At 40.5% G+C, this 23211-nt stretch overlaps 1 protein-coding gene across 5 annotated transcripts in view; it reads left to right on the top strand.

Annotated features, from left to right (window-relative positions):
• Window positions 1-23211, top strand: part of NCOA3 (nuclear receptor coactivator 3) — a 145630-nt gene that overhangs the window by 100085 nt on the left and 22334 nt on the right. For all 5 annotated transcript variants that reach the window (XM_019539571.1, XM_019539572.1, XM_019539569.1 and 2 more), the window contains 8 exons: window positions 11402-11509; window positions 13767-13939; window positions 16050-16150; window positions 17082-17256; window positions 18508-18696; window positions 18899-19000; window positions 20139-20279; window positions 22694-22841. In XM_019539571.1, the coding sequence (XP_019395116.1) occupies window positions 11421-11509; window positions 13767-13939; window positions 16050-16150; window positions 17082-17256; window positions 18508-18696; window positions 18899-19000; window positions 20139-20279; window positions 22694-22841 (1118 nt within the window). In that variant the 5' untranslated portion in view covers window positions 11402-11420. The remainder of the gene's footprint in view (window positions 1-11401; window positions 11510-13766; window positions 13940-16049; window positions 16151-17081; window positions 17257-18507; window positions 18697-18898; window positions 19001-20138; window positions 20280-22693; window positions 22842-23211) is intronic.

Here is a 23211-nt window from a genome sequence, read left to right as displayed (position 1 = left end):
TAAGAGGAAAACATAAAATTTCGCCATTTAGCTGCTACCAAGAGCCATGCATTTCCACTTCAGTTTTCTGTGGAATGTAATATAAATAAGTAACTGTACCTAAAGTTAGCAATATAACAAAAAGACAATTTGCTTAGTGTTAGGTAATGCATTGAATCAGTTGTTTCAGTGGAAAGCTATCAGGTAGTTTGATCTACATATTTATTTTCAAAAGAAGAATGAGGTAGGATTACATTTCTTCACTGGAGAATTTAAATATGTTTAATACAACTGTTAGTAATTTTAAGATGTAATGTTTTAATACGTGAAAGTAAGGACTTTCCTAGCACAGTTTACCTTCTTAGGTCTTAAACTAATCTAAGTTGTATCTTAGGTTGCATGATGGTGTTTTTGTTTTGTTTTTAAAGGGAGAAAGGCGGTACATTTTAATTCAGGAACAACAAAGAAGAGCTGTTCTTCCTTAAGGCTGTTTTTGAAAAGCCTTGATTTTAGGTCGTCACAGTTAACTGTAATGGGGTGTTAAGAGCCTAGGTGTTCCTTTTTCATGGGAAAGTTTTTTTGAACTGGAAAAGCAGTATGTTCACTGTCATGCTGTAGGCTGTTAATGTATATATTTAGTTTGGCACTCTTCAGGTTAGTAACACTCTTGGTTAAGGGGTGGAACTAGTGTCAGACCTCAGTGGGGAACTGGTACATTGTATTTGGAGTTTTTCATTTCTTTGCTTAGAGCAGGGATCAACCTATGGCCTAAGGTCCTGATCCAGCTTGTAAAAAACCTGGGCCAGCCCACCAGCTCAGGAAATCCAGCACGCTCTGGTGTGATGGCAGCAGAGGTGTCCCCAGGGCCCTGTTGGTTCTAGTTACAGTTTATTCCCTGTTGCATCTGAAGCAGCATCCCTACCTGCCCTTTTCTACCTATTCCTTTTGCAGCCTCTGCTGATAGTGGCAGAGGCAGGCGGGAAGTGGGTGCAGGCTGTGGTGGGGCCTGGGCTGCATGCAGTAGCCTGCAGTGGCGAAAGGTTTCCAACCCCTGGCTTGGAACAAGGGGACCTCCTGATGTTTTGTCAACTGCACTGGTTTTCCCCTGAATTATCCAGGACCCTCTCAGTTCTGAATTGTGTTGTTTTAACAGGATTGAAACTTCGCCCACCTCCATGCTTAGATTTAATACCAAAGTAGCTTACCCTGAGAGAACCAGATTTCACCAAGTTTGTAAGCTGCATTGCTTGCTTGGTAAATAAATGTATGGAAAATCATGATTGGGACAGACTATAAAACATTTGGCCATGTTTCAAGGCAACCATTTTTTCTTTTTCTAGATGTTTAAAAACTTGGGAGCACAATAATTTGCTCTGCCTCACAGATGGGAATATAGTTAACTTTTTAATGATTCATTGGTAGTCCTTCCTGAAAAATAACTAAACCAGTAGAGAGTGCTGCATGCTAACGGATACTGATCCTTGTGCTGTTAAAAGGGGCCTAAGTTTTTCCTGCTGTTTCCGACTTTACTGTCACTGGTGAAGCCAAACCAGCATTGGAGCATCAAGAGACACAGACGTAACAGTTGCTTGTTATTGAATGGTATTTGGTAGGTCAGGGTGACAGCTTTGAAACTAACTGACTAGGCATCTTTTACTTATTCCTGAACCAGTATGGGCAGGGTAGCATCTTCAAGACCTAGCTTCTGCCTCACTTAAACTAACATGGCTAACTATCTCTGAATGGTACCTGTGGAAGTTGGTGTGATGTAATTGTTACTTCTGAAGAACACCAGAACATAGGAAGCGCCACACTGGGTTGGACCAGTAATCCATCTAGCCCAGTAACTTGTCCCTGAGGGAGAACATGTGGACAGGGTATAATAGAGTTGTCTCTTCCTTGTCATACCCTCCAGGGCTTCCACCATCATTGGTTTAAAAGATCCCTGACTGTTCTGTTTAAAAGTTATTAGTGAATCCATCATCAATGATTTTTGCCTAATCCCTTTTTGAATCTGGCTGTATTTTTGGCCGTTCTGGTCTGCTGGGGTCTCCTGCTAATTTTAGTGAGTCACCCTTAGTTCTAGTAATTCTGGGTTTTGATGAATAATGGTTCCCTATTCACTTTGTCTGCACTCTTCATGGTTTTTGAGGCATCTGTCATACCCCTTCTCAGCCTTCTCCTGTCCAAGCTGAATCCTAGCCTTTTTGATCTCTTTGAGCATCTTGGCTGCCCTTCTCTGTTGCCTTTTCTAATTCTGTTGCATCTTTTTTTGAGGTGCAGAGATCAGAACTTCACACAGTATCCAAGGTTGGGGGGGGTAGAAACCATTGCTATGTATAATGGCCAGATGATATTACCTGTTTTGTTTCCAGTTCTCTAAATGAGAGCCAACATTTTATTAGGTTTTGGTTTTTTTGGTTGTCACTGCACATTGAGCTGATGTTTTCAGAGAACTATCTACAGATTAGGAAAGAGATTTCGGAGTCGTAACAGCTGGTTCAGAACCCGGCCTTGTACATGGTATAAATTGGGGTTACTTTTCCCCAGGTGTCTGTGTGGTGCTGTTGTTACTGTGCCATCATTTAGTACTTCTGTAGCTCAGGTGTACGTGGGTTTGTACTGCCCTCTCCAATTGAGGGAATTATTGGCAGGGCAGTGTGCTGTGGAGGAACACGGGAGCCCAGCGGCCGCCTCCGTCCCCTATAAAGTCTGGCCCAGTCAATGAATTACTTAACTATATACAAATTTATAATTGCTACAAAACCATTAAAGGGTAAGGAGGTAGATAGAGATATCTCAAATGTACACCCTCTCTCCAGGGTTACTTACTACTCCACACTCCCAGAGGCTTGCCTCCTGTTCTCCAGGTTGAGCTCTGTTCTCCACTAGGCTTTGCTGCTGCTGGCCCAGCTTAGGGCCACATGCATCGCTGTGTGTGGTGGGCGCTTCTCCTTGTGCTAGGGGTTGGAGGCCTGGGCAGCCTTGTGCAGTACCAGGGATCGGTGTGCTCCCGGACTCTCTGTGCAGCGTTGTATGCACTGAGCTGCTACCCAGCTCCAGCCACTCCAGCCACCTCAAGTGGCTCCTAGGATCTCTCACCCTCCGTGCAGTGCCTCCTGAACTTGGCTCCCAGCCTCATGCAGAGGTTGGGGACCTGAGCTACCCAAGCAGCTCCAAAGATCCTGCTCTGTGCACCATGTCTCTGGCTACATGCCAGAGGTTGCAGACCTGAGGCACCTAACGCAGCTACCAGGGTCTGGATGCTGTGCACCATACTGCACGCCAAGAGCCTAATGGCTGGAGCTGTCCACAGCTTCCCATCAATGGAAATCTTTAGGGGTACTTCCAGGCTACCGCTTCGACCTGCTGTGCAGCTCTCCTCAGCTCTTCTGAGCCTTGCTCTTTTCTCTTCTCTGTCCCCGATGCATCTCCCTCATGCTGCACATGCAGCTCCTTTTATACTCTCCAGGGCTCCGCCCCTGAAGTCTTCCAGACCTGACAGTGTTGTAGTCTTCAACCAGGTCCAGGGGAGCTCTTCTCCCCCTCCCCTCTGGAAAGGGGTGTGACTTCATTTCTTTTGCTGTCTCCTGATTTGGTGGATGGGCTCCACCAATCAAAACAGCAGAATCTCAAGCCTGGGACTCGCCTCGAGCTCTGGAAGGTAAGCCTGCTACACTTCCATACTGAGCTGTGCCGGTGCCACACAATTATTTTTAGCAACTATGTCACTGTAGCAGCGTGCTATAGTGAGGGAGTGTATTGCTATGGTAATGTAGCTGGGGCACCATGGTTTGTGCCTGCTGATGTTACGTCACCATAGCATCTCCTGTAGATGCACACGTCCACTGAAGTTTATCTGCCACCTTTTTGCCCACTCGCTCAGCTTTGTGAGAGAATTCTGCAGCTCCCCTCCATCAGCTTGGGATTTGACTATCCAGAATAATTTTTAGAATCACCTGCAAACTTGAAGATTTCACTGTGCATTCTTATTTCCAGGGCATACTCCTGTAGTTGCTTACATTGCTGTAGGAGCCCACAGCCATAAGGTTTACAGCATAACTGCTGATGGTGTTTCCAAATGATAACTCCCTCTTGCCTCTTAAATGGTTAAAAATCATGCCTGTCCATTGTTTTGAATATACCAGGAGATGGTTGCTAATGGTTCTTTTTTACTACTATTTCTTCTAGACTAGCTGCAAGTAGAATAAGGCATGATGGTGAACCCTGAGTGGTCTCTGGACCCTTGCCTTCATTTGCCTTACCACTGGTAAAGCTTGAAACAGTGATAACACCAGTGAGAAACTTTTGGAGGGAGAAGGAAAAGATTTAGTGTAGGTACAATGTGAAATTTCCTTTGTCTGTAGATATTCCGTCATTCTAGTGCTTCAGGTTGAATCCCCCTATGTGTCTTTGTCTTACCTTTCACAGCTACTTTAAGTATAAAATTTGACATGACTGTGGTCATCTTCATTTTCCCTTGCCTTCGAATAACATCCTGTACTTGAAATACAGATTTCTGACACAATGCTTTGGCAAGAGCCAGAAACTTTTTCCCAAGTAAGTCTTCCTATTTTCTGAGTTAATGTCAGGGACTCAGTAATGCTAATTTTCTGGTCAAGTCAGTCCTGAGGCTGCTGTGATGGTTGGGGCACTTTAGATGCTGTGCATCACTGGTGATTCTTCAGTCAAAGTAACCTGTGGCACCCATCTCTCCAGGCGTGGATGGTTGTTGGCTTGCAGGGAGCTCATCTGCCCTTTGACAGGTCTTTTTTTTAAGTCCTGCTGGGTGTCCATGTACCCTTCTCACACAGCCTAGCCCAGGCTGGGGGTGGGTTTAGTTGCCAACAACCCGACCATACATGCTGTACTGGTTTACTTGGTACCAGACGGCAGATCAAGAGAGGCCTGGCTCACATTCTGTTGTAAAGCCTATGTGGTGGATATGGGAATTTTTCAGTGCAGAAAAGTCAAATGGGCATGGCAATTTTGAACTTTCATTATCCCTCATGACAGCAAATTTTGATGGTGTAGTATATACAGTGAAGGGTAGGACTAGTATTCAGTGACCTAGACAAACTGGAGGATTGGGCCAAAAGAAATTTCATGAGGTTCAACAAGGACAAGTACTGCACTTAGGACTGTTAACTAAAACACTATTAGCATACAGTTCTTCCAAAAGTGCCACCCCGGGATCAATTTAATTGCATGGGGTAAATGAGGACAAAAGTTTGGAACTTTTTGGTGAGCTTCTTGATGCATGAGTCAGAAAGCGTAACCTGTAAGCTAGAAGGCAGTAATTTCTAACAGGGCTTGCTGTCCTATTTTTGCTGGTAAACTGAATGAGATTGATCTTTATCCAGAGACATGAGCTTAGAAGTGGCACTATACTTTTAAAGAAATTTCCAGTTTCTTTGCAGAAGAACATCTTGCACCTGTAGCAATTACCCCTTCATATTTGATGGATAAACCTAATTACTGCTGTGTTTTTAATTAGTGATTTTTGCGTTAATAACTCACTGGATAATTGCTTCTGTTGCTAAGGTCTCCTATAGCATGAAAAATAGTGCTGCTTCTAGAAATTTGTACTTTTTGGTCCTTACGGAACACAAAGTAACAGCTTCCTGTATTTTTAAACAGCTGCATTCTTCCTAGACAAGTGGGTCTCAAATGGGATGCTGTAAGATCTTTTCAGGGGTGCTGTGGGGCAGGCAGTGCCACCATCACAGTCAGATAAGCCTTGTGCACAGCCAGATAAGCCTAAAACAGGCAGAAGCACATCGTCATGCCGCAGCCCTTACTGGTCCAATCCCCGACACTCCTCCTGGAAACAGAGGTGTAGCGGGCAGGTGGAACTACACCCAGAAGGAGCATGGATTGGAAAGGGCTCTGGTAAGAGCAGGCCTTCCTGAGTGGTTTAAGCATAGTGAGCTGTGCACGAGGCATGCAGGGGCAGCTCTACCTGGCTGTGGCAGCAGCACCCTAATTGAGAAACCCTGAGGTAAGCGGAGGCAGTACAACAGTGAATCTCAACTAGGGTGCCACCAAATACAAAAAGTTATGGGGGAGTGTTCTGAATATAAAGAAGCTGAGGACCCCTGTACTAAACATTTTACATGTGTTCTCAAGCTCCTGGTAAGATGGTGGTGGTATTAAACTTTATTGAGAGAGCATATTGTAGCCTTATGCCTGAAGAAACTGCCACAACCTGCGTGGCTGCAAAGTGAAGGCTAGATATGAGTGGGGGAACTTGGCCTACTCAGTTTATCTGCATTATTTTCCTTTCTCTTTGCAGTAACCTAAGCTGTGTTATTTAAGGTGCTCAACTTCTGCTTTTTATGCTAACTGAACAGACATAGTTTTACATAGTCAATTCTTTTCCTTTCACATTTCTCATATAACAAATATTCTGGTTTTTGATTCATTACGTCTTTTAACTTGCAGCGATTCAAGTAAATGCTGGTTTAGATGAGACTGAAACGACTGCTCCATTATAAATGTTAAGTGTTGAATTTAGGTTTCTTTTAATCTTGGAAAACTACATCATGCTGAAATTAAGAGCTTGTGTGCAAGCTATGTTTAGCAATTTAAAACCACTTTAAAATTTTTTGGGTCGTTCTTTTAAAGAACAGGCTGTGACCTAGGTTGCTGTGCCCACACCCTTCCTGAGCTATCCTCCACCCTTTATCTTATTTTAAGCACTTCCTCTCTCTTTCCACAATAGTTCCTAACACTGCAGCACTAGTTCTGCCTTGGAAAGCATTTACTGGGAGAACAGGAGCAGCCCTGGAATTTGTATATGTCGCCCACAGAATGACTTGAGATTCTGCCTTGGCTGCAGTGACAATAAATGTAGGACCCTATGAGTCATGCATCCTGTCGAGTGTGACCTTCAGATAACCCTAGTCCATAGGAGTTGCATGATCATGTTTTTAAAATAACTTTTTTTAAAATTTGAAGCTGATTTATTTGCTCAGAAGAGTAGAGCTAGTTTTCTGCAATGGGTTTTCTGTTGCTTAAGTGAAATAAATATTATTCCGGCAGTTGCTTAATAATAATCTGCCATCTAGTGGCAATTTAAGCAACTCACAATTTGTTTTTCTTGAGTTCAAATAAGGTGTGCCACAAATTTAAATGCACGGTCTTTCATAAATGCACTTTGGAGGACTGTCTGGCTGGAAGGGAGTAAAAACTCTTCAGGTGTGTTGTTCCTAGCTAGCTACAAGCAATTTTTAAAAAGAATTTGCAACACAGATATTTAGTGGGCTGGTGACATGGGTTTTTAGCCATATTTGTGCTTGGATGACATCTAAATAATATGTACATTTTAAAAAAAAAAAAATCTCAGTTTTTACTAATGTTTAATCTTCCTAAAAGATGTAGAAAGATTGCCGTGTAGTTCCTTCCTTTATCAAAAAGTAACATAACAATAGGAACTGCTTCAGACAACTGACCAACATCCTGACATGACAATGAGGACTTCAGCACGCAGGAATGTTGTTGTTCATCCCTGTCCTCTCAGTTTACCAAGCAAGAGTAAGAACAAACAGTATTGCGGTTCCAGCTACCAACAGCAAGAAAAACCAATGAGTCCAGCATAATAAATCATAAGAAATCTTCTTGTTTGATATTTTTTGTTCTCCTGTCCTGGAAGCATGTTGTAGAGTCTTGTGATACTTCAGTTCTTATAGCCCATTTTGCTTTACCTTTTCATCTTCTAACCATAAAATAGAAATCCATCTGCAGTAAGTGTGGAAGATGCAGAGACTAAGGTAAGACATCAAGGGAAATTTTTTTATCACTAAGCATTTTATCAGCATACTGATCTTCCTTATTTCTGTAAGTGGTGCCTGATTTGCCTGCAAGCTTATCAGCATATCTCTTTTTTGCTATTCTTTCTTCAAGACCATTTATTGTAACAGGTGTGTCCTTGTAGCAGAAGGATTGAGAACTTGAGCTTGGCTTCCCATCCATACTTCTATGTCAGAATTTTCTATCAACAGAGAATTATGACGATAAACTTTCTATCATCCAAGTGGACCCTGTCATCCTAGGTTCTAGTGTAGTATGCTTCTGGCTGGGACACATTTCTTCTGGGTTATATATACTTTTGCAGCTTTGATCTTCTTTTTCAGCCAGAACATTTTGGTTTGAAAAATTTGGTCCTGAACTACAGTACTATCAGACTTTATTTTCATGCAAAGTTGTTGCATAATAGAAGATCTTGGAGTGGAAAGCAATGGTAGATATAGTTTATTATGCTATATGTGCATAGTAACATGAGCTTTAGGTTGGATACATTTCTGAAGCATGTAAAACAGTTACGGTGATATGACACCATTTCTTCCATCAGACTTGGGTTTAATATTTGATAGAAAGGAAATATGATAGTGTGGAGAGTGAATCCAATTCCTGGAGATGAATGGTATGTTGAAGAAGCTGCTTTATTTGCCCTTCAGGGTTGAAGCAAGTTTCCCTGAAAGCAGCTGTAAAATAGGACATAAAATATTGGTTTGAACAAATGGCACTTGAATAAAAGAATCGACAGAGTAAAGGCGTCACACTAGGGGGTAACATTTGAAATTGAGGCACAGATTTAGCATTGCAGATTCCATTAAATTAACGAGAATTATGCTAAAAACTTCACCTAATACTTGGATTATTTGTCCCTGTGGCTCCCTCTACACACACAGGTAAAGGTGCAGTGGGATCTAATGTGCAATACACACAATTGCATCTTTGGCCATGCCACATGTGCATGGCAGGACACATGATTATAGGATCATGCATTACCTTATTGTTGAAGCAGGAGGAGCATGATACTGGGTACCCCCCTGCAGCAGCCAGAAGCAAACTCCCATGGCTGGGAGCTGCCTCAGCTGTGTGGTTTCTAGCTGTGAGGGCTCTGTACACCCTCAGGGCTGGGAGATTGCAGCTGCCGGGACTCGGCTGGGTCCTGGCACTGGGAAGTGCACTACTGGTACCCAGCATCTGCAGCTGACGGGGCTCCCAGCTGTAGGGGAAAACTGCTACATATGCAAATTTAAAGTTTAATAGCAACTGGCTGTAAAGTCAGTATGCATTTTCAAGGTCTAACTTTATAGTTGGTTGGAGCTTTTTATGGCGCGATGTAAGTACTTTGTACGCGTAGCTGGTCTCAAGGCAATTGTGCAATTAACCAGTTAACTGCACGATACCTGTAATGTGTAGAGGTGTCCTCTGTGACATTCTCAGTCTCAAGCATTCTTTATAGAATTTGAAGTGTCAGAGAAGCCAGAAAATGAATACAATACCCATTACTTACCTATTATTTATAACAAGCATTTCTTTTGATACTACATGTTAAGCTATAGAATATTTGATTACAAGACTATGATTTTTAGTAGGCTGTCAACTTGTCTCTGAGAATATTTAAAAAATAAATATTCTGTTTGTGGCTCTAGTTCTTTATTGATGCTGTTATAGCAACAAAAAATTATCATGGAGTATAACTTTATAACACCCTGTAAAATATAGTTAATTAAGTTGTCACACTGCCTGAAGTCAGACAGTATGCAGGAGTCACCATGATGATATCAGCATGTCCATCTATTGTTATCATCTATTTGCCATGGAATAAGATTCATACCTTGTTTTTGGAAGGCAGAATGAAGAAAAGAAGATCTTTCCTTAGTATCAGCAGCTAGTGATCCAAGCCTGTTCATTGTTCTGCTCCCTGTGGATTGTGTGCATGCTTTACTCTCAAGCAGCAGAAACTGTCCATACCATATTTTCTCCCATGTAATGCACACCCAAATTTCCAGCAGCTGTTTTTGGGGCCAAACGTGTCATGTGGGAAAAGATGATGTATATACATTTATACACAATAATGCAGTGTTGTGTAACCACTAAGTCCATTCTTTGATACTCCAAGTCCTTGAATGACGCAGAGCAGTATATAGCATAATGTGGTGGTGCTTCATCCAGAAGTATGAATAGTGGACTAGGTACAAATAGCATATCCTTTGGTTATAGTGCTCTGATCTAAATAGAAATCTTATTCTTTCATATACTTGCTGTGTAATTTGATGTGTGGAGTCTGGCCATGGAATGGGTGATTTCTGTGGACCAGAGATCTGCTGTTTAATCTGCATTTAAAAGATGAGGCTTTTAACTACACTGTTCTACATGTCTTCACTTCTGTGAGGAGGGAATACTGATGGATGGCAATGCAGAGCTACTCTTCTTAAAGTTCGTTTGAGTTTTGCATGTTCTGTTAGGCCCAGAGCACAAAAAGGGTTTACAAAGCCTTTGCAGTACAACTTCATAAACGTGAGCAGGACTGAATCAAGAAGTGGGACCTCACTTTGTCATAATACAATTGGAAAACTGTTTCTTTTACTATTCCCTGTAGAGTTTCATCCCCTTGTAGTTCTGCAAGTACATTCCAAATGTATTAAGACCCTCTAGGAACCTTTTGCCATTGGGGCTCTTGTTCATGCTTCAGCACAGCACCAAATATTTGGTGCTAAGACCCAATATTGCCAACACCAAACACTGAAATTATGAATTGGGTTTAAAATTATATTAAAAATAGGTTATTTTCATTTGCCTAATGCCTTTCTGAGCTTTTAGATGCAGTCAAGGCCATGTTTTAAAGTTTGTCTTAATAGCAGAAAGATGGACATTTATTTAAAAAGGACCTTCAATTTCTCATGTAATCACTCTTCTCCAAGATCTGAGGCTTGAAATAAATATTGGGAGATTCACAAGAGTTGGCAGAACCTCAATCCTTTTTCTTTAGTCCTTTTCAACTACTAAAGCCTCCAAAGAGAGTTCAATCCTTCCTTGCTTTCCCCAGCCCCTTTCTCTGGTGTTATATTTATTGTTGTGTAGGTAGTATGAATGGGCATTTTGAAAAATCAGGTTGAATTATATACAAGGATCCATGCTTTTGGGAGGTTTGAGCAGTGATGCCCTTGCCAAACTGCCAGGCAAAAGGCTTTCTATAAGCAAATAATTTGCCTTGAAAAGATCTTTGGAGTGATTGCATACAGAGACTCATTTGATCCATTTCCATCCCATGTCTTGGAAAGGACCTTAGGAGTAAGATGGAGCCACGATTCTTTACGCAGAATTTGGCTTAAATATTTGGACCCCAAGGAAATGTCCATTTGATTTTATAGGCTAACGTATTCCAGGGCTTCTGGTAGGGATGTGGACAGTTTAGAAGCATTATGAATTGGATCAAGTAGCCATGCCAAAGAACTCCAGTTACAGGGGATTAACCTGTTTCACTTTCTGTAGTTCAGCTTTACAGAATGATCATGAAAATATGCTACCCTGTTTTCCCCCAAAATTGTAAAACAAATTGTGTCTTTATTGCTTGAAAAACTCTCTTGAAAAATGTGTTGTGATTTTGTTGTGATGTTTATCCTTTCAGTTGCTGATGTATAGTCAAGATGAGTGGATTAGGAGAGAACTCTTTGGACAGCTTGACCAATGAGTCAAGGAAACGGAAGTCGTTGCCCTGTGATACGCCAGGACCAGGGTATAGCTATATATTTCCATTCTTTCTGTTTCATAGTAAAATTACAGGTAGTGTCCTGTGGTTTTAGATTTTAATTGAAAAGTATATTAACACATTTTTGCTAGCTCTTCATTCTCCTGACAAAATCTGTTAGGCCTTACTCCCATAAATACGAATGGGGCTTATCTTGACTATCTTGAGTAGATCTGTTAAAATCAATTGACTGTGCTGTAACAAAGTTAAGCATGTATGCAGACTTTTGCAGGAGTGAGCAAGGCCTTTTATAAGTAAAATGAATATATGAAAATAGAATTAGAAAATCACATTTGTTTAAAAATATATGAAAGCAACACTTTGTATGCTGTTAGTGAGTTTTGGTAATGCTTGGCAAACCTTTTTATAGAACTGCATGAGGGGGTTTCAGATCAAAAATGTCTGCAGTCCGTGTACTAAGCATTCACTAAGGGCCTTTTGTATCTTTGCACACCTCCTGGCAATCTTGTTACATACTAGCTTCCCATAACCATTTTATGACCCTACAAAACCCCACACCTCTGGCCTCAGGCTAGGGAATCTGTCTCTCTGTCCCTTCTACCACATGCTTAGCAACTCTGGATCATCTCATGTTCCCCTTCTCTTTCCCCTACACCACTCTCCTTTACGTTCCCTTTTTCCTTGTCCTTACTGCTCTTCATTTCTGTCTTGCACCTGTATAGCTTATGTTCTTTTTCTCGTTCCCTTCACCCTACGCCTGCAGATCTGTAGAAACCCTCTCTCCCACTACATGTCAGTACATCTGTGAGAATGCACCTTGTTTTAGTTTTTATCTTCCCATTTCTATTTTCCTCCTTCATATCTTTTCTTCCATGCCCACACACACATCTAGTATTCTTTGACATAGAATCCATGCTTTGCTCATTATCACAGCTCTTCCCTCCTATTTCTTTGCAGTTCAGTACCTTACCATCTGCCAAATCTCATCCACTTGCTTCTCCAGATCCTTCCTTCTCTCCCATCATCACCATTGGCCAGCCCTATTCAGATCCTGGCTGCTTCCCCTCCTCCCCTCCATCCATATTTTTCAGCCACCAGTGCTCTGTCCATGTTGCCACTCCCATGATTCCCTCTTGCACTTTAACAAGAGGCTCTCCTTTGTCATAGAGCCTAGGCCACACAAGCTATAAACAAATAGGCTTGTCCTTGGAATGGGATCAGCTTTGCTAGGATGTCCTGGAACACCTGATCCACTTCATTGGGTGACACGGATGTCTTCTGTTGTCCTGTAGGGTTGAGTCCCTGCTGCTCTCAAGGCTTCAGGGGGCCCATATTGTGGGGCAGCTGCAAACAGGAGAACGCTGGGTCCCCCTGTGTGCAGAGGCACACCCCAGGAATCACCCAGCAGGGAATTCCTGAGTTGCATACAGTCAGGACTCTGAAGCCCTACGAGCAATTGCCCAGAACAGTTGGAGAGCAGGGGCAGCTTTAGCTCTGGAAGGCCTGCTCTCTCCTGCTGTAAGCAAACAAATGGCCACTGCAGAAAAGTGACACTTTTTTTTTTTTAAGCTACAAATTGTTGCAGCCACAATTTGGGGCATTTGTGGTGTGACAAGGGATGCGAGACATCTGTTTGCTTGGGCTTTGTGCTGCCATAAAGTTCTGTCCCCACACAGCTAGTCAATCTGTGTAAGCAACAATAAAGGGGCTGTAGAGTGGTTCAATTGCGTGAACCAATAGGAAATTGTAGTTGCTAATCTTCCTGAATAACTAATACTTGAAAAACCTGTTTGTACCAAAATAAATTTATTTTTGTGTCCACAGATGCCTAAAAAAGTACCTAAAATTTTGGAATTGATGGGATACAGCATTTCAAAATTATTACATTATAGACAAATCAGAGAAATGTCAAGTTGTGTTAGACCTTGATTCGTTCATTCAGTAAAGTACAACAGCACTGCAGTTTTTTCTCAAGGTTAAAATACACGTGTACTTTATAGTACAAATATGTTACAATTTTGTAGCAGCCAGCTGTGCTTTTCATCGAACTCAACAATGAAATAATTGCAACAATTCTTAGAACACAAAGCTTTTCAGAACCTCTCAAGATTAATTTCTGTTTATGGTTCTGTAAAAACCTCCAGGTTTATATTAAAGATATGAATGTCTGCAAGCTCAGTTGAACAGATAAGTCATATCTGAAGTGCACTAAAGGTGACAGTGTGTTCATAGCTCTTGTTTATGCTGAAATATATGTATATTAAATGCTGTTTCTTGTTCCTAGCCTGAACTGCAGTGGTGAGAAGCGTCGACGTGAGCAGGAAAGTAAATACATTGAAGAACTGGCTGAGCTGATATCTGCTAATCTGAGTGACATTGACAATTTCAATGTCAAACCAGACAAATGTGCAATTTTAAAGGAAACTGTAAGACAGATTCGGCAGATAAAGGAACAAGGCAAGGCTTCCCTTCTTAAGTCATAGAGAACAATATTGCATTTCCCTCTAGAAGGCCGTTATAATCTAAAACGATATTTAGCTGTTTGGACAGTTGAGTAATATTTTCATGCAATAAGTCATGAGTTAGAAATGCATGCAGCACATACCACGAGCATGTGCTCCGTAGGTCTTCAGAACATGCTTCAAATCATGTCCTGAAGTATTCTGTCTGAATCAGGAAGCTTCTCAGAGTTACTCTGAAGTACAAGGGCATTCCAAGTACATCTGTATCTATTTCCTTAAAATACTTTAAACAAGTTTAAAATAGCTCATAAAATAATTAGGCTGTGTTTTTAAAACACAGATGGGCTAGTTCTGTAGTAGCATTAATTAAATAATCTGCTGTTTCCAGCTTGTTTTATTTATTTTTGTTGAGACTTAGATTTTGAAAAAGGAAATCCAGTTTCTTCTAAAATTATTCTTTCAATCCCATATCCCGAAAGTAGTACTTCTTAAATTTCACATTTCATTTGTCTTCTACTGAAATTTGAGAAACTTTCCAAAGAGGGAAAATCATTATGTCCAATTCAGTTAGGCTGTGTCTAGATGGAAGTATAAACTGTTAACCTGTGGTGTGAAATGTTCACATCATATAAATGCAGAGTAAATAAATGGATACAAGAATAGAGGAATATCAATTTTGTTAACTTGCAGCTCTGGTATCCTTAGGTGTTACTTGTAACAGTAATGAAGCAATTAAAAAAAAATAAAGACCAATATGATTGTTCTACACAAAACCTGATGTGCTGATAGAAGAGACTTTTTAAAAATATATAGAAAATGGATCCAATACCTGCCAAATCCACCTTTTTATTTGGTAGCAAATTATTTTAGAAGTCTACTGGAATCTGCCACATGGTTTACCTGGATTAATAAACTACAAAGTTTTGCTCTGTCTGCTAGAATACTATTTTAAAATAGTCGTCATCAGTAATTTTAAAGTACTAAATTTACTTGATTTGAAGTTGAGGTGCTCCCCACATTCAGCATGGAGGGAGGGAGCCCCTTGTTTTAAACGGAGTGAGTACAGGATTGAGGGGGAGGGACAGGTAGCTTCTGTGGCATGGGCTTCAGCCGCTACCTAGGGACAAGGCCATAGCTGCTGCCTCCCCACCACCCTGCCACTTCCCTCCACTCCCACACACATGCCACCTCACCGTTCCTCTCCCTCCACCACTCATTCTTGTTTTGTGCTGGCAGGCTTCATCCATGCCGCAGCCCATAGTATTGAGCGTGGCCCCAGCCCATCCCAGCCCTGTGCTGCTATGGAGTTGGGCAGGGGCCATTGTGTGTGCTCCAGTCCAGAATGGGGATGGAACCTGCCAGCCCAGGAGCAGAGGCTGGGGGAGAGCAAAGGACCCAAGGCTGTGAAGGAGGCAGGCAAGGGGTAAACATAGCAGGGGCAGGCACAAGCTGGTTAACCTCCCCACACTACCTGCCGCCTCATTGCCTGGCCCCCTGCAGTGGTGGGAGGGATGAATTGAAGACTACCTTCCAATAATTTGTTTCTATACGTGGAAAATTATAACAAATTTATACGTTTTCCATGTATAGAAACTAATTATTGGGTGGTCCTCTTAAATTCAGTGTAAACATGGATTCAGCTAAGTATGGTACTTGCCAGTGGCAACAAATGTACTTCACTGTACACTTGATTTTCTTCCCTTGGGACACTGAATATCTATTATGGTCTGCTTCAATATCTAGCAAATATCATGGAAAACAGTGTTACTCATTTCCGTTGCATAATTCCCTGGTGACCTTTTTTCTTGTAGTAATAAACTTTTTTTTAATTCAAGATATTTTAGATGATAAAAGCTTAAAATAAGCTTTAGCTCTTGGTATGAGACATAAATAAAAATATGCAGAAGTATAAATAAGGATTTATTCCTGCTGTTGTAAGGATTCAGTGAACAAAGTACATTCTACATGTTAATTTTGGATTATTTTCTATAAGGTGTTTTATCTCCTTTGCTTAATTCCTGGGCTTCTTGGAATGCAGTACACAGTTTAACGATATTTCTTTACACAGAATAGTAACGTTGTGAAAACCTGCCTTTTGGTTTCAGGAAAAACAGCGTCCAGTGATGATGATGTACAGAAAGCTGATGTATCTTCTACAGGTCAAGGCGTTATTGATAAAGATTCATTGGGACCTCTTTTACTTCAGGCAAGTGTAAAATGTGTGCTTGTATAACCAAATTAGTGTTTGATGTAGTATGTTAATTGACAGAATTACAATACTATGAAACGCCATCCACCTTATAATAGCAAACTTGTGTGCAAGGGCAATGGAGAAAACTTGTCTCAAAGGGAGAGAAATCTGGTGATTTCAGAAACAAAATGGCATTTTGTATCTGCTTCAGCAGATTGCAATTGCATATCTTTTTTTTCTAGGTATTACAGTAAATAGGCTCAGCAGTTCCAGAACTTTTTATTTTTTACCTCAGGGTGACAACCTTAAAAGTGTTTTGCCTCCCTTTATCCCCTTTTGTGGTTTGTCAATGTCTGTAAGGATTAAGGGTCTGATTCAGTCAATATCTTGCCCTTCAGAAGAAGATACCAGTGCTTCTCGGGACCTAGTCTCGAGTGCTAGTTTTGCAACCATGCTAATGTGTGGAGACTCCAAACTACATAAAATTCTCTTGTGTAGCATCTTTACAAAGAGAGACTCCTGCTTGCATTGCAAAGCAGTCATGCAGTTTAGTATTCATGGTAGTTCAGTATATTTATTAACTCGAAAAATATTGAAATACTGTTTCAGATCTGGAAATTCATACTTTGATTTCAAACCTGGAAAGTGTCTCATTTTTTCATGGCGGAAAATATCCCTTATGCTCCATTCCTACTTTTTAAAGAATTTACCATGAACGTGTAATCCTGATTTTGACTTCAGCATATTGCAGGGTATGATGATGTCACAGATCCTTTATCATGTGTCCTCTTTCAAAAAGGAGTAAAAAAACAAGAAGTCTGGGTATTGTTGTGGTAGGATCCTAAATGACACTCTATTCCCCACTTAATTTTCAAATTACGTTGCTTCAGAAATTTGTGCATGGCTGTGTATTTATGTATAACCTGTTTCTTGATGTATCCTTTAGGCATTGGATGGCTTCCTGTTTGTTGTAAATAGAGATGGGAACATTGTATTTGTATCAGAAAATGTTACACAATATCTACAGTATAAACAAGAAGATTTGGTGAATACAAGTGTCTATAGCATCTTGCATGAAGAGGACCGGAAGGACTTCCTTAAAAACTTACCTAAAGCTGCAGGTAATCGAGTCCCCAAAATATACAGTAAAATCACTTGAATAGAAACTTTGTGAATGCATTCTTTGCCAGTGCTCTTTAGCAGTGTGGCATGAAGTTGAAAATAGAATTCTGCCATTAGGACTACTAGTTAACTATATCCTTTTGACCTGTGTATTCAAAATGTTGCCATCAAAATAAAAATGTATATAAAAACAAACTGGCATGAGTAAAGTGTAGAAATATATGGTATATAGTTGTAGCAGGATAGATGCCTAGATTTGTGGGAGTCTGTTTACGGTTATATGTTTTTGTGTGCTTAGAAATTGGAAGAGGAATGGGTTTCCTGGGTTGGATGGCCTGTTCATAAAATGTTGCATAAGTTGTCTTTATAGTGCTTGATAAAACTGTTAGTAGGTCAACTTCTCCAAAAGAGAAGGCTGAGGGGGGATCTTTTGGCCTGTTATAAACTAGTCAGGGGATCAGCAGGCATGGGGGGAGTCACTGTTTCCCCGAGCACCGCCAGGAGTGACCAGGAATAACGGTCACAAGCTGGCAGAGGGTAGGTTTAGGCTAGATATCAGGAGGCGCTACTTCACAGTCAGGACGGCTAGGGTCTGCAACCAGCTTCCAAGAGAAGTGGTGCAGGCTCCTACCCTGGGGGGTTTTAAGAGGAGGTTAGATGAACACCTTGCTGGGGTCATTTGACCCCAGTATTCTTTCCTGCCATGGCGGGGGGTCGGACTAGATGGTCTGCTCAGGTCCCTTCCGACCCTACAAACTATGAAACTATGAACTTTGTAGTATGCGTCTCCATTCTAAAGTAAATCTTTGACCTTTGCTCTCCTGATGTCCTGTATTCTGTGTTCATTTGTGAATTATCAGCAAACACTAATTTTCAGCTAAAACCTGGCTGTATAACTTAAACATTTCTGGACCATTCAGATTTGAAATCAATTACTTGAGTCCTAACAGAACGTAGATTCCAAGATCGCTTTAGCAGCCACCCACTTTTTTTATATAAGAATGCTGTTTCAGCTGGCTCTTATTTCCCTGAGGTTGAATGTAAAAGGAAGGTGATATTTCTCGGCACTGATCACTGTTCCTGAGATACCGAAGTGAAGACCTATTTAGAAAGCTTCTTAAAATGTCCCAGTATAACTTTTAAAATTTTACATCAAACTATCCCCTTGGTTTCTGGCCTTCAAATCAATCAGTTAAGAATTGAAATCATCTGAAAACCTTTGTGAATATTTATGATTGTATACTTTTCAGTTAATGGAGTTGCTTGGACCAATGAAACGCCTAGACAGAAGAGCCACACGTTTAATTGCCGCATGATGGTGAAAACTTCTCATGATCTTTTGGAAGATGTAGGTAGCAATCAAGATACCCGTCAAAGATATGAAACTATGCAGTGTTTTGCTTTATCTCAGCCAAGAGCTATGATGGAAGAAGGAGAGGGTAAGAAATCCCGTGCTAATCTTTTTACAAGAAAATTGACTTATGGCTATCTAGCATTTGATATATTGTGGGAAGTAGTCTGTAATGTGAAACTATAAGATTTAAATGCAAGACCATCTTGTCTCAGATTATATCTTTAATTTTATAAAAATGCATTTTTGAATAGGTAAAACAGAGATTAAATTAACTATGTTTATTGCAGATTTGCAGTCCTGTATGATTTGTGTGGCACGTCGCATCACTACAGTGGAAAGGGTATTTCCAACAAACCCAGAAAGCTTCATTACTAGACATGACCTTTCAGGTGAGAAACCTATTTAAGGTGAAAGTCAGTGGTGGTCAACCTTTTGGCTCTTCAGGCTGACGGAAAGACAGGCCAGGCTGGGGTTGGCTCCTTTCTGGGGTTAACAGGATTGGGCCCCATGCTGCCTTGGCCTGGCTCTGCATACCTGATCTAGCATGCAGGACAATGATGTCCAATCTGCCAAGCTGGGTTTGGAAATTTGGCAGCAGGGGAGCAGCTATTTGTGGTGCCAGCAATCACTTACTTGCCAGCAAATTTTCAGAACCATGGGGAACCCAGCCAGAAAGATAACATGGCTCTGTGTTGGATTTGGCCTGTGGGCTGGGAGTTGAGCACTCCTGGTGAAGATTGTAAATGTGTGTTTTTCTTATTCCTTGATTTTTTTGTATGAGGTAAATAGTGGCAAATGAATAGAATATTTGCAGGAAGTAGCCCAATTAATATAGTTCTGTCTTGCCTTGACTTGTATTTGAAAGTATTTTTTGGTGCATCTTTCTCTAATAAACCTTTTAGAAATCATTTTAATCATATGTCCAACTAACAAAAGTTTTCTGTAATATTTTGTCTGTAACGGGCAACAGTTGTACTTCACAGGGAGAGAGCTTCACAGGTCATGTCTACACTGCAGACGTACTGTGCTAGGTAGTGGTGTATTCAAACATACTCTGCTGCTTGGTGCAGTCTCCCTCAGCAGGAACTTGGCCACAACGCCTGACCTAGTTCATCTGCAGATGTGGCTACAGATGCTAGATCTCTGCGGCCCATATTCATTTTGGCTTGAATTGTAATTGCTAAGCAACTGATTCTCAGTTGTCTTAAGCATCTAAATCCAAAAGCACCCACGATTACTATACACTTTTGAAAATACTGTTATTTCCTCATGGATGTCCCTCTTGGCATGATACTAACCTACTTCCCTTGGAAGCCAAGAACTGATGTTTTGTAAAGCACTTTGAAATCCTTGAATAGAAGTACAGAAGTACAAAGTTCACACACACAGTTAAAATTTGACTTGAGCACCTACATGCCATAGTGACAGGTTGAATATAGTCATAATTTGCAGTCTTTTTAAATACTGTTCTCTGTTTTTAATATTGACGTAAGGTCTCTTTGATTTATCTTTTTTTTCATGTGACAGGTAAACTAATCAACATAGATACAAATTCATTGCGATCATCCATGAGACCTGGCTTTGAAGATATAATTCGTCGCTGCATTCAGAGGTTTTTATGTCATAATGATGGACAGACCTGGTCAAATAAACGTCATTATCAAGAAGGTAGAAATCTCAGATTACAATGTTCAGTATATTGCTTTTCTTATTAACTGCATTCCATGTGTGAAATAAAATCACTCAACTTGGTATTGTACACACCTTTTCATGTTTTAAACCAGTGGAAAATGCTGCGTGTTTTTTTTTTTTTTTTCCTCTGAAGTTCAGGGATGGTAACCTCCTTATCAAACACTCCTGCGCTATAGGAGCTATCTTATTTTTCAGTGTGTTCATTAGTTTTTAAGGTAGTTTTCATGAAAAAGTACTATGTAGCATTCCTGTAGACTGAAATAATGTATTCCTCTTACAAGAGACCTACAGCAAAACAATGGCAGGTTAAGCCATATCTCCATCATTACGAAATTCTAACTTGCTAAGGAACAATTTTCATAAGAGAGAGGATAGCTCATTTGTTAACCTCTCTCAATAAAGGTGCTGCTTGTGATGGTAGTTTTATGGTGGAGACATGTCTTATAACAGAGTAAATGCATATTGCCACCACCTTTTATCTAGGTTTATAGAGTGCCGTCAGTTGGTGATGTGTTTTAGTAATCGCTCATCTTTGCTGCATTCAAATAACAACTTCATAAGAAAGATGGTATATAAACAGCTAGGTCTGGAAGAGGCCTCAGGAGGTCATTTAATCCCTGTTCAACATATATGATGTTTCCTGTCTAAACTATCCCAGACAAATATTTGCCTAGTGTGCACTTATTAACTTCCAAGGAAAGATATCACAATCTCTCTAGGTAATCTGTTCCAGTGCTTTTAACCCTGCTCATGCAAATTTCTTCCTAATAACTAGGCTGATTCCCAATCAAGCCCATTGCTACATGTTCCCAGGGCCAGATTAAACCTTTAGTGGGCCCTAAAATAACAAATTTGTGGGCCCCTGGGGTGGTTAAGACTTCCCCCCCACTCTGGCTGATGCCTGTGGGGAGTGGGGCTTGGTGCCGCTGCTAGGAAGCAGCTGCAGTGGCAGTGAGGCCAGCGGAGGGGAGGGGAAGGGAAGAGAAGGGAGGTGGATGAGGCCGTTCATACTGCTGCTACAGAAGGAAAGACGGGCCTCCTGCAGCTCAGGGCCCTAGGGATGTGCCTAATATGGCTATGTGTTAATCCAGCCCTGCATGTCCTGGTCTCGGTGAACACAGAAAACTGCCATCCTCTTTATAACAGCTCCTTCTTGGAGTCCCATCCCTAATTATCACAAACAGAAAACCATCTAGTGCTTAAAACTTTGAAAATCCATTCCTTCATGGGGTAAAAACTGAATTCTCTAAATCTGGGGTACTCTCACGGATAAGAGGGGAAAAATATCCAGATATTAGAGAAGACTGAAAAATGAGTCATCTGTACTGCTAAAAATTCTGATACCTGAAATATTTTATTTCTTCTTAAATTGGGATAGAAACTGAAGTCTTTGTAAGTTTTTGGAGAATAAAATATTCCAAAGTATTTAATTTTGATCTTTATTAAAGCACTTTATTTAATCTTCCGTGATTAATTAAAATAAAAGTTGAAAGGCTAGGGTCAAAATTGAACCATTTCAGCTTTACTGAACAAAATCTTGATAATTTACTACTGAAAAATTCAATAACAATACATTTATAAATGCCTGATTTAATACAATTGTCATATTTTCTAGTAGAATTGACAAGGTTCATTACATGCTCATTATTTTTGTACATATGAGCAAGTTTTGAAGACTGAAGTGTCAAAAAATGTATCTAAATTTCTTTGGTTCCAAAGCAGGCCAGTGAAATCCATTTGAAATACATTGGCCTGATTATCAGATTGGCACCAATATTAAGAAAATTGATTGTATCAGAAATAGTATGTTTCAGTGTACCAGTATGTTTCAGTGCTTCCAGCTGCTGAACCTCTGTCCTGCGCGCGTGCACAGTATTCCATTTTATGAAACTGGGGCTTCCGGCATAAGATGTGATTAACTAGTTAAGTAGTAACCTGACCAGGTGTTCATTCAATTAATGCTTCCCTAAAACAGGGAATAAGCCACAAACTTATTTCACCAAAAATGTGCAATAATTTTGTGGCTGATTTGCATCACACTAAATTGAACATGGCCATCCCCAAGGGGTCAGCTGATCGTGGCTCTAAGCCACAAGAGCACATGGAACCCTTGGCTCCTGTGTGCTCCCACAACTGGGAGCCCTGGTCATGTGACAGGAGCTCCCTGCAGTAGGTGCACATCTGGTCTCTGATCCCACAATCATGCCTCCCATCATGCCCATGTAGTATGGCAGGAGGTGCGACTGTTTGGACTGTGATTCATATCATGCTGCACCTTTAACTGAACATCTTCCAGAGACCCGGTTATCTTTTTAAAAATATCACGTAGTTTGTAAATTACATTGGTTTTACAATCAGATTATATCTCTGTATTTGTGTTTCTTTTGCAGCTTACATCCAAGGCCATGCTGAAACTCCTCTGTATCGGTTTTCCTTAGCAGATGGTACTATAGTGACAGCACAAACAAAGAGTAAATTATTCCGAAATCCAGTAACTAATGACCGCCATGGATTTGTCTCTACTCATTTGCTTCAAAGGTGAAATCAAAAGTGTTCATCTGACAGATATAAATATTATAGCTTTTAAAAATGGATATTTGCACTAATTTTTCTTGAAGTTCTGTATAAAGGAAAAATATATGATCTTGCATGAAACTAGAAGGATAAACAAAGAGTATTTTGGTTATAAATAATAAGGACCCATTAAAATATATCACACTTGCAAATGAAATGGTTTTAGAGTCACCAATGGTAAGATTATATATTTAAAAGGAAGGGTCTTATAAGCATGTTTTATTCTACTGCTCAATCCAATCTACTAAAAAAATAGCTAATTGATTCCCCACCCACCTTTTGTATTGTAATTTGGTAGCTATGTTATCCTTTCACTTTTCTCTAGGTTTAATAC

This window comes from Crocodylus porosus, unplaced genomic scaffold (genome assembly GCF_001723895.1).
Source record: "Crocodylus porosus isolate Cpor-Errol unplaced genomic scaffold, CroPor_comp1, whole genome shotgun sequence".
Classification (NCBI taxonomy): domain Eukaryota; kingdom Metazoa; phylum Chordata; order Crocodylia; family Crocodylidae; genus Crocodylus; species Crocodylus porosus.
This window is presented reverse-complemented; position numbering and strand designations above follow the sequence as displayed.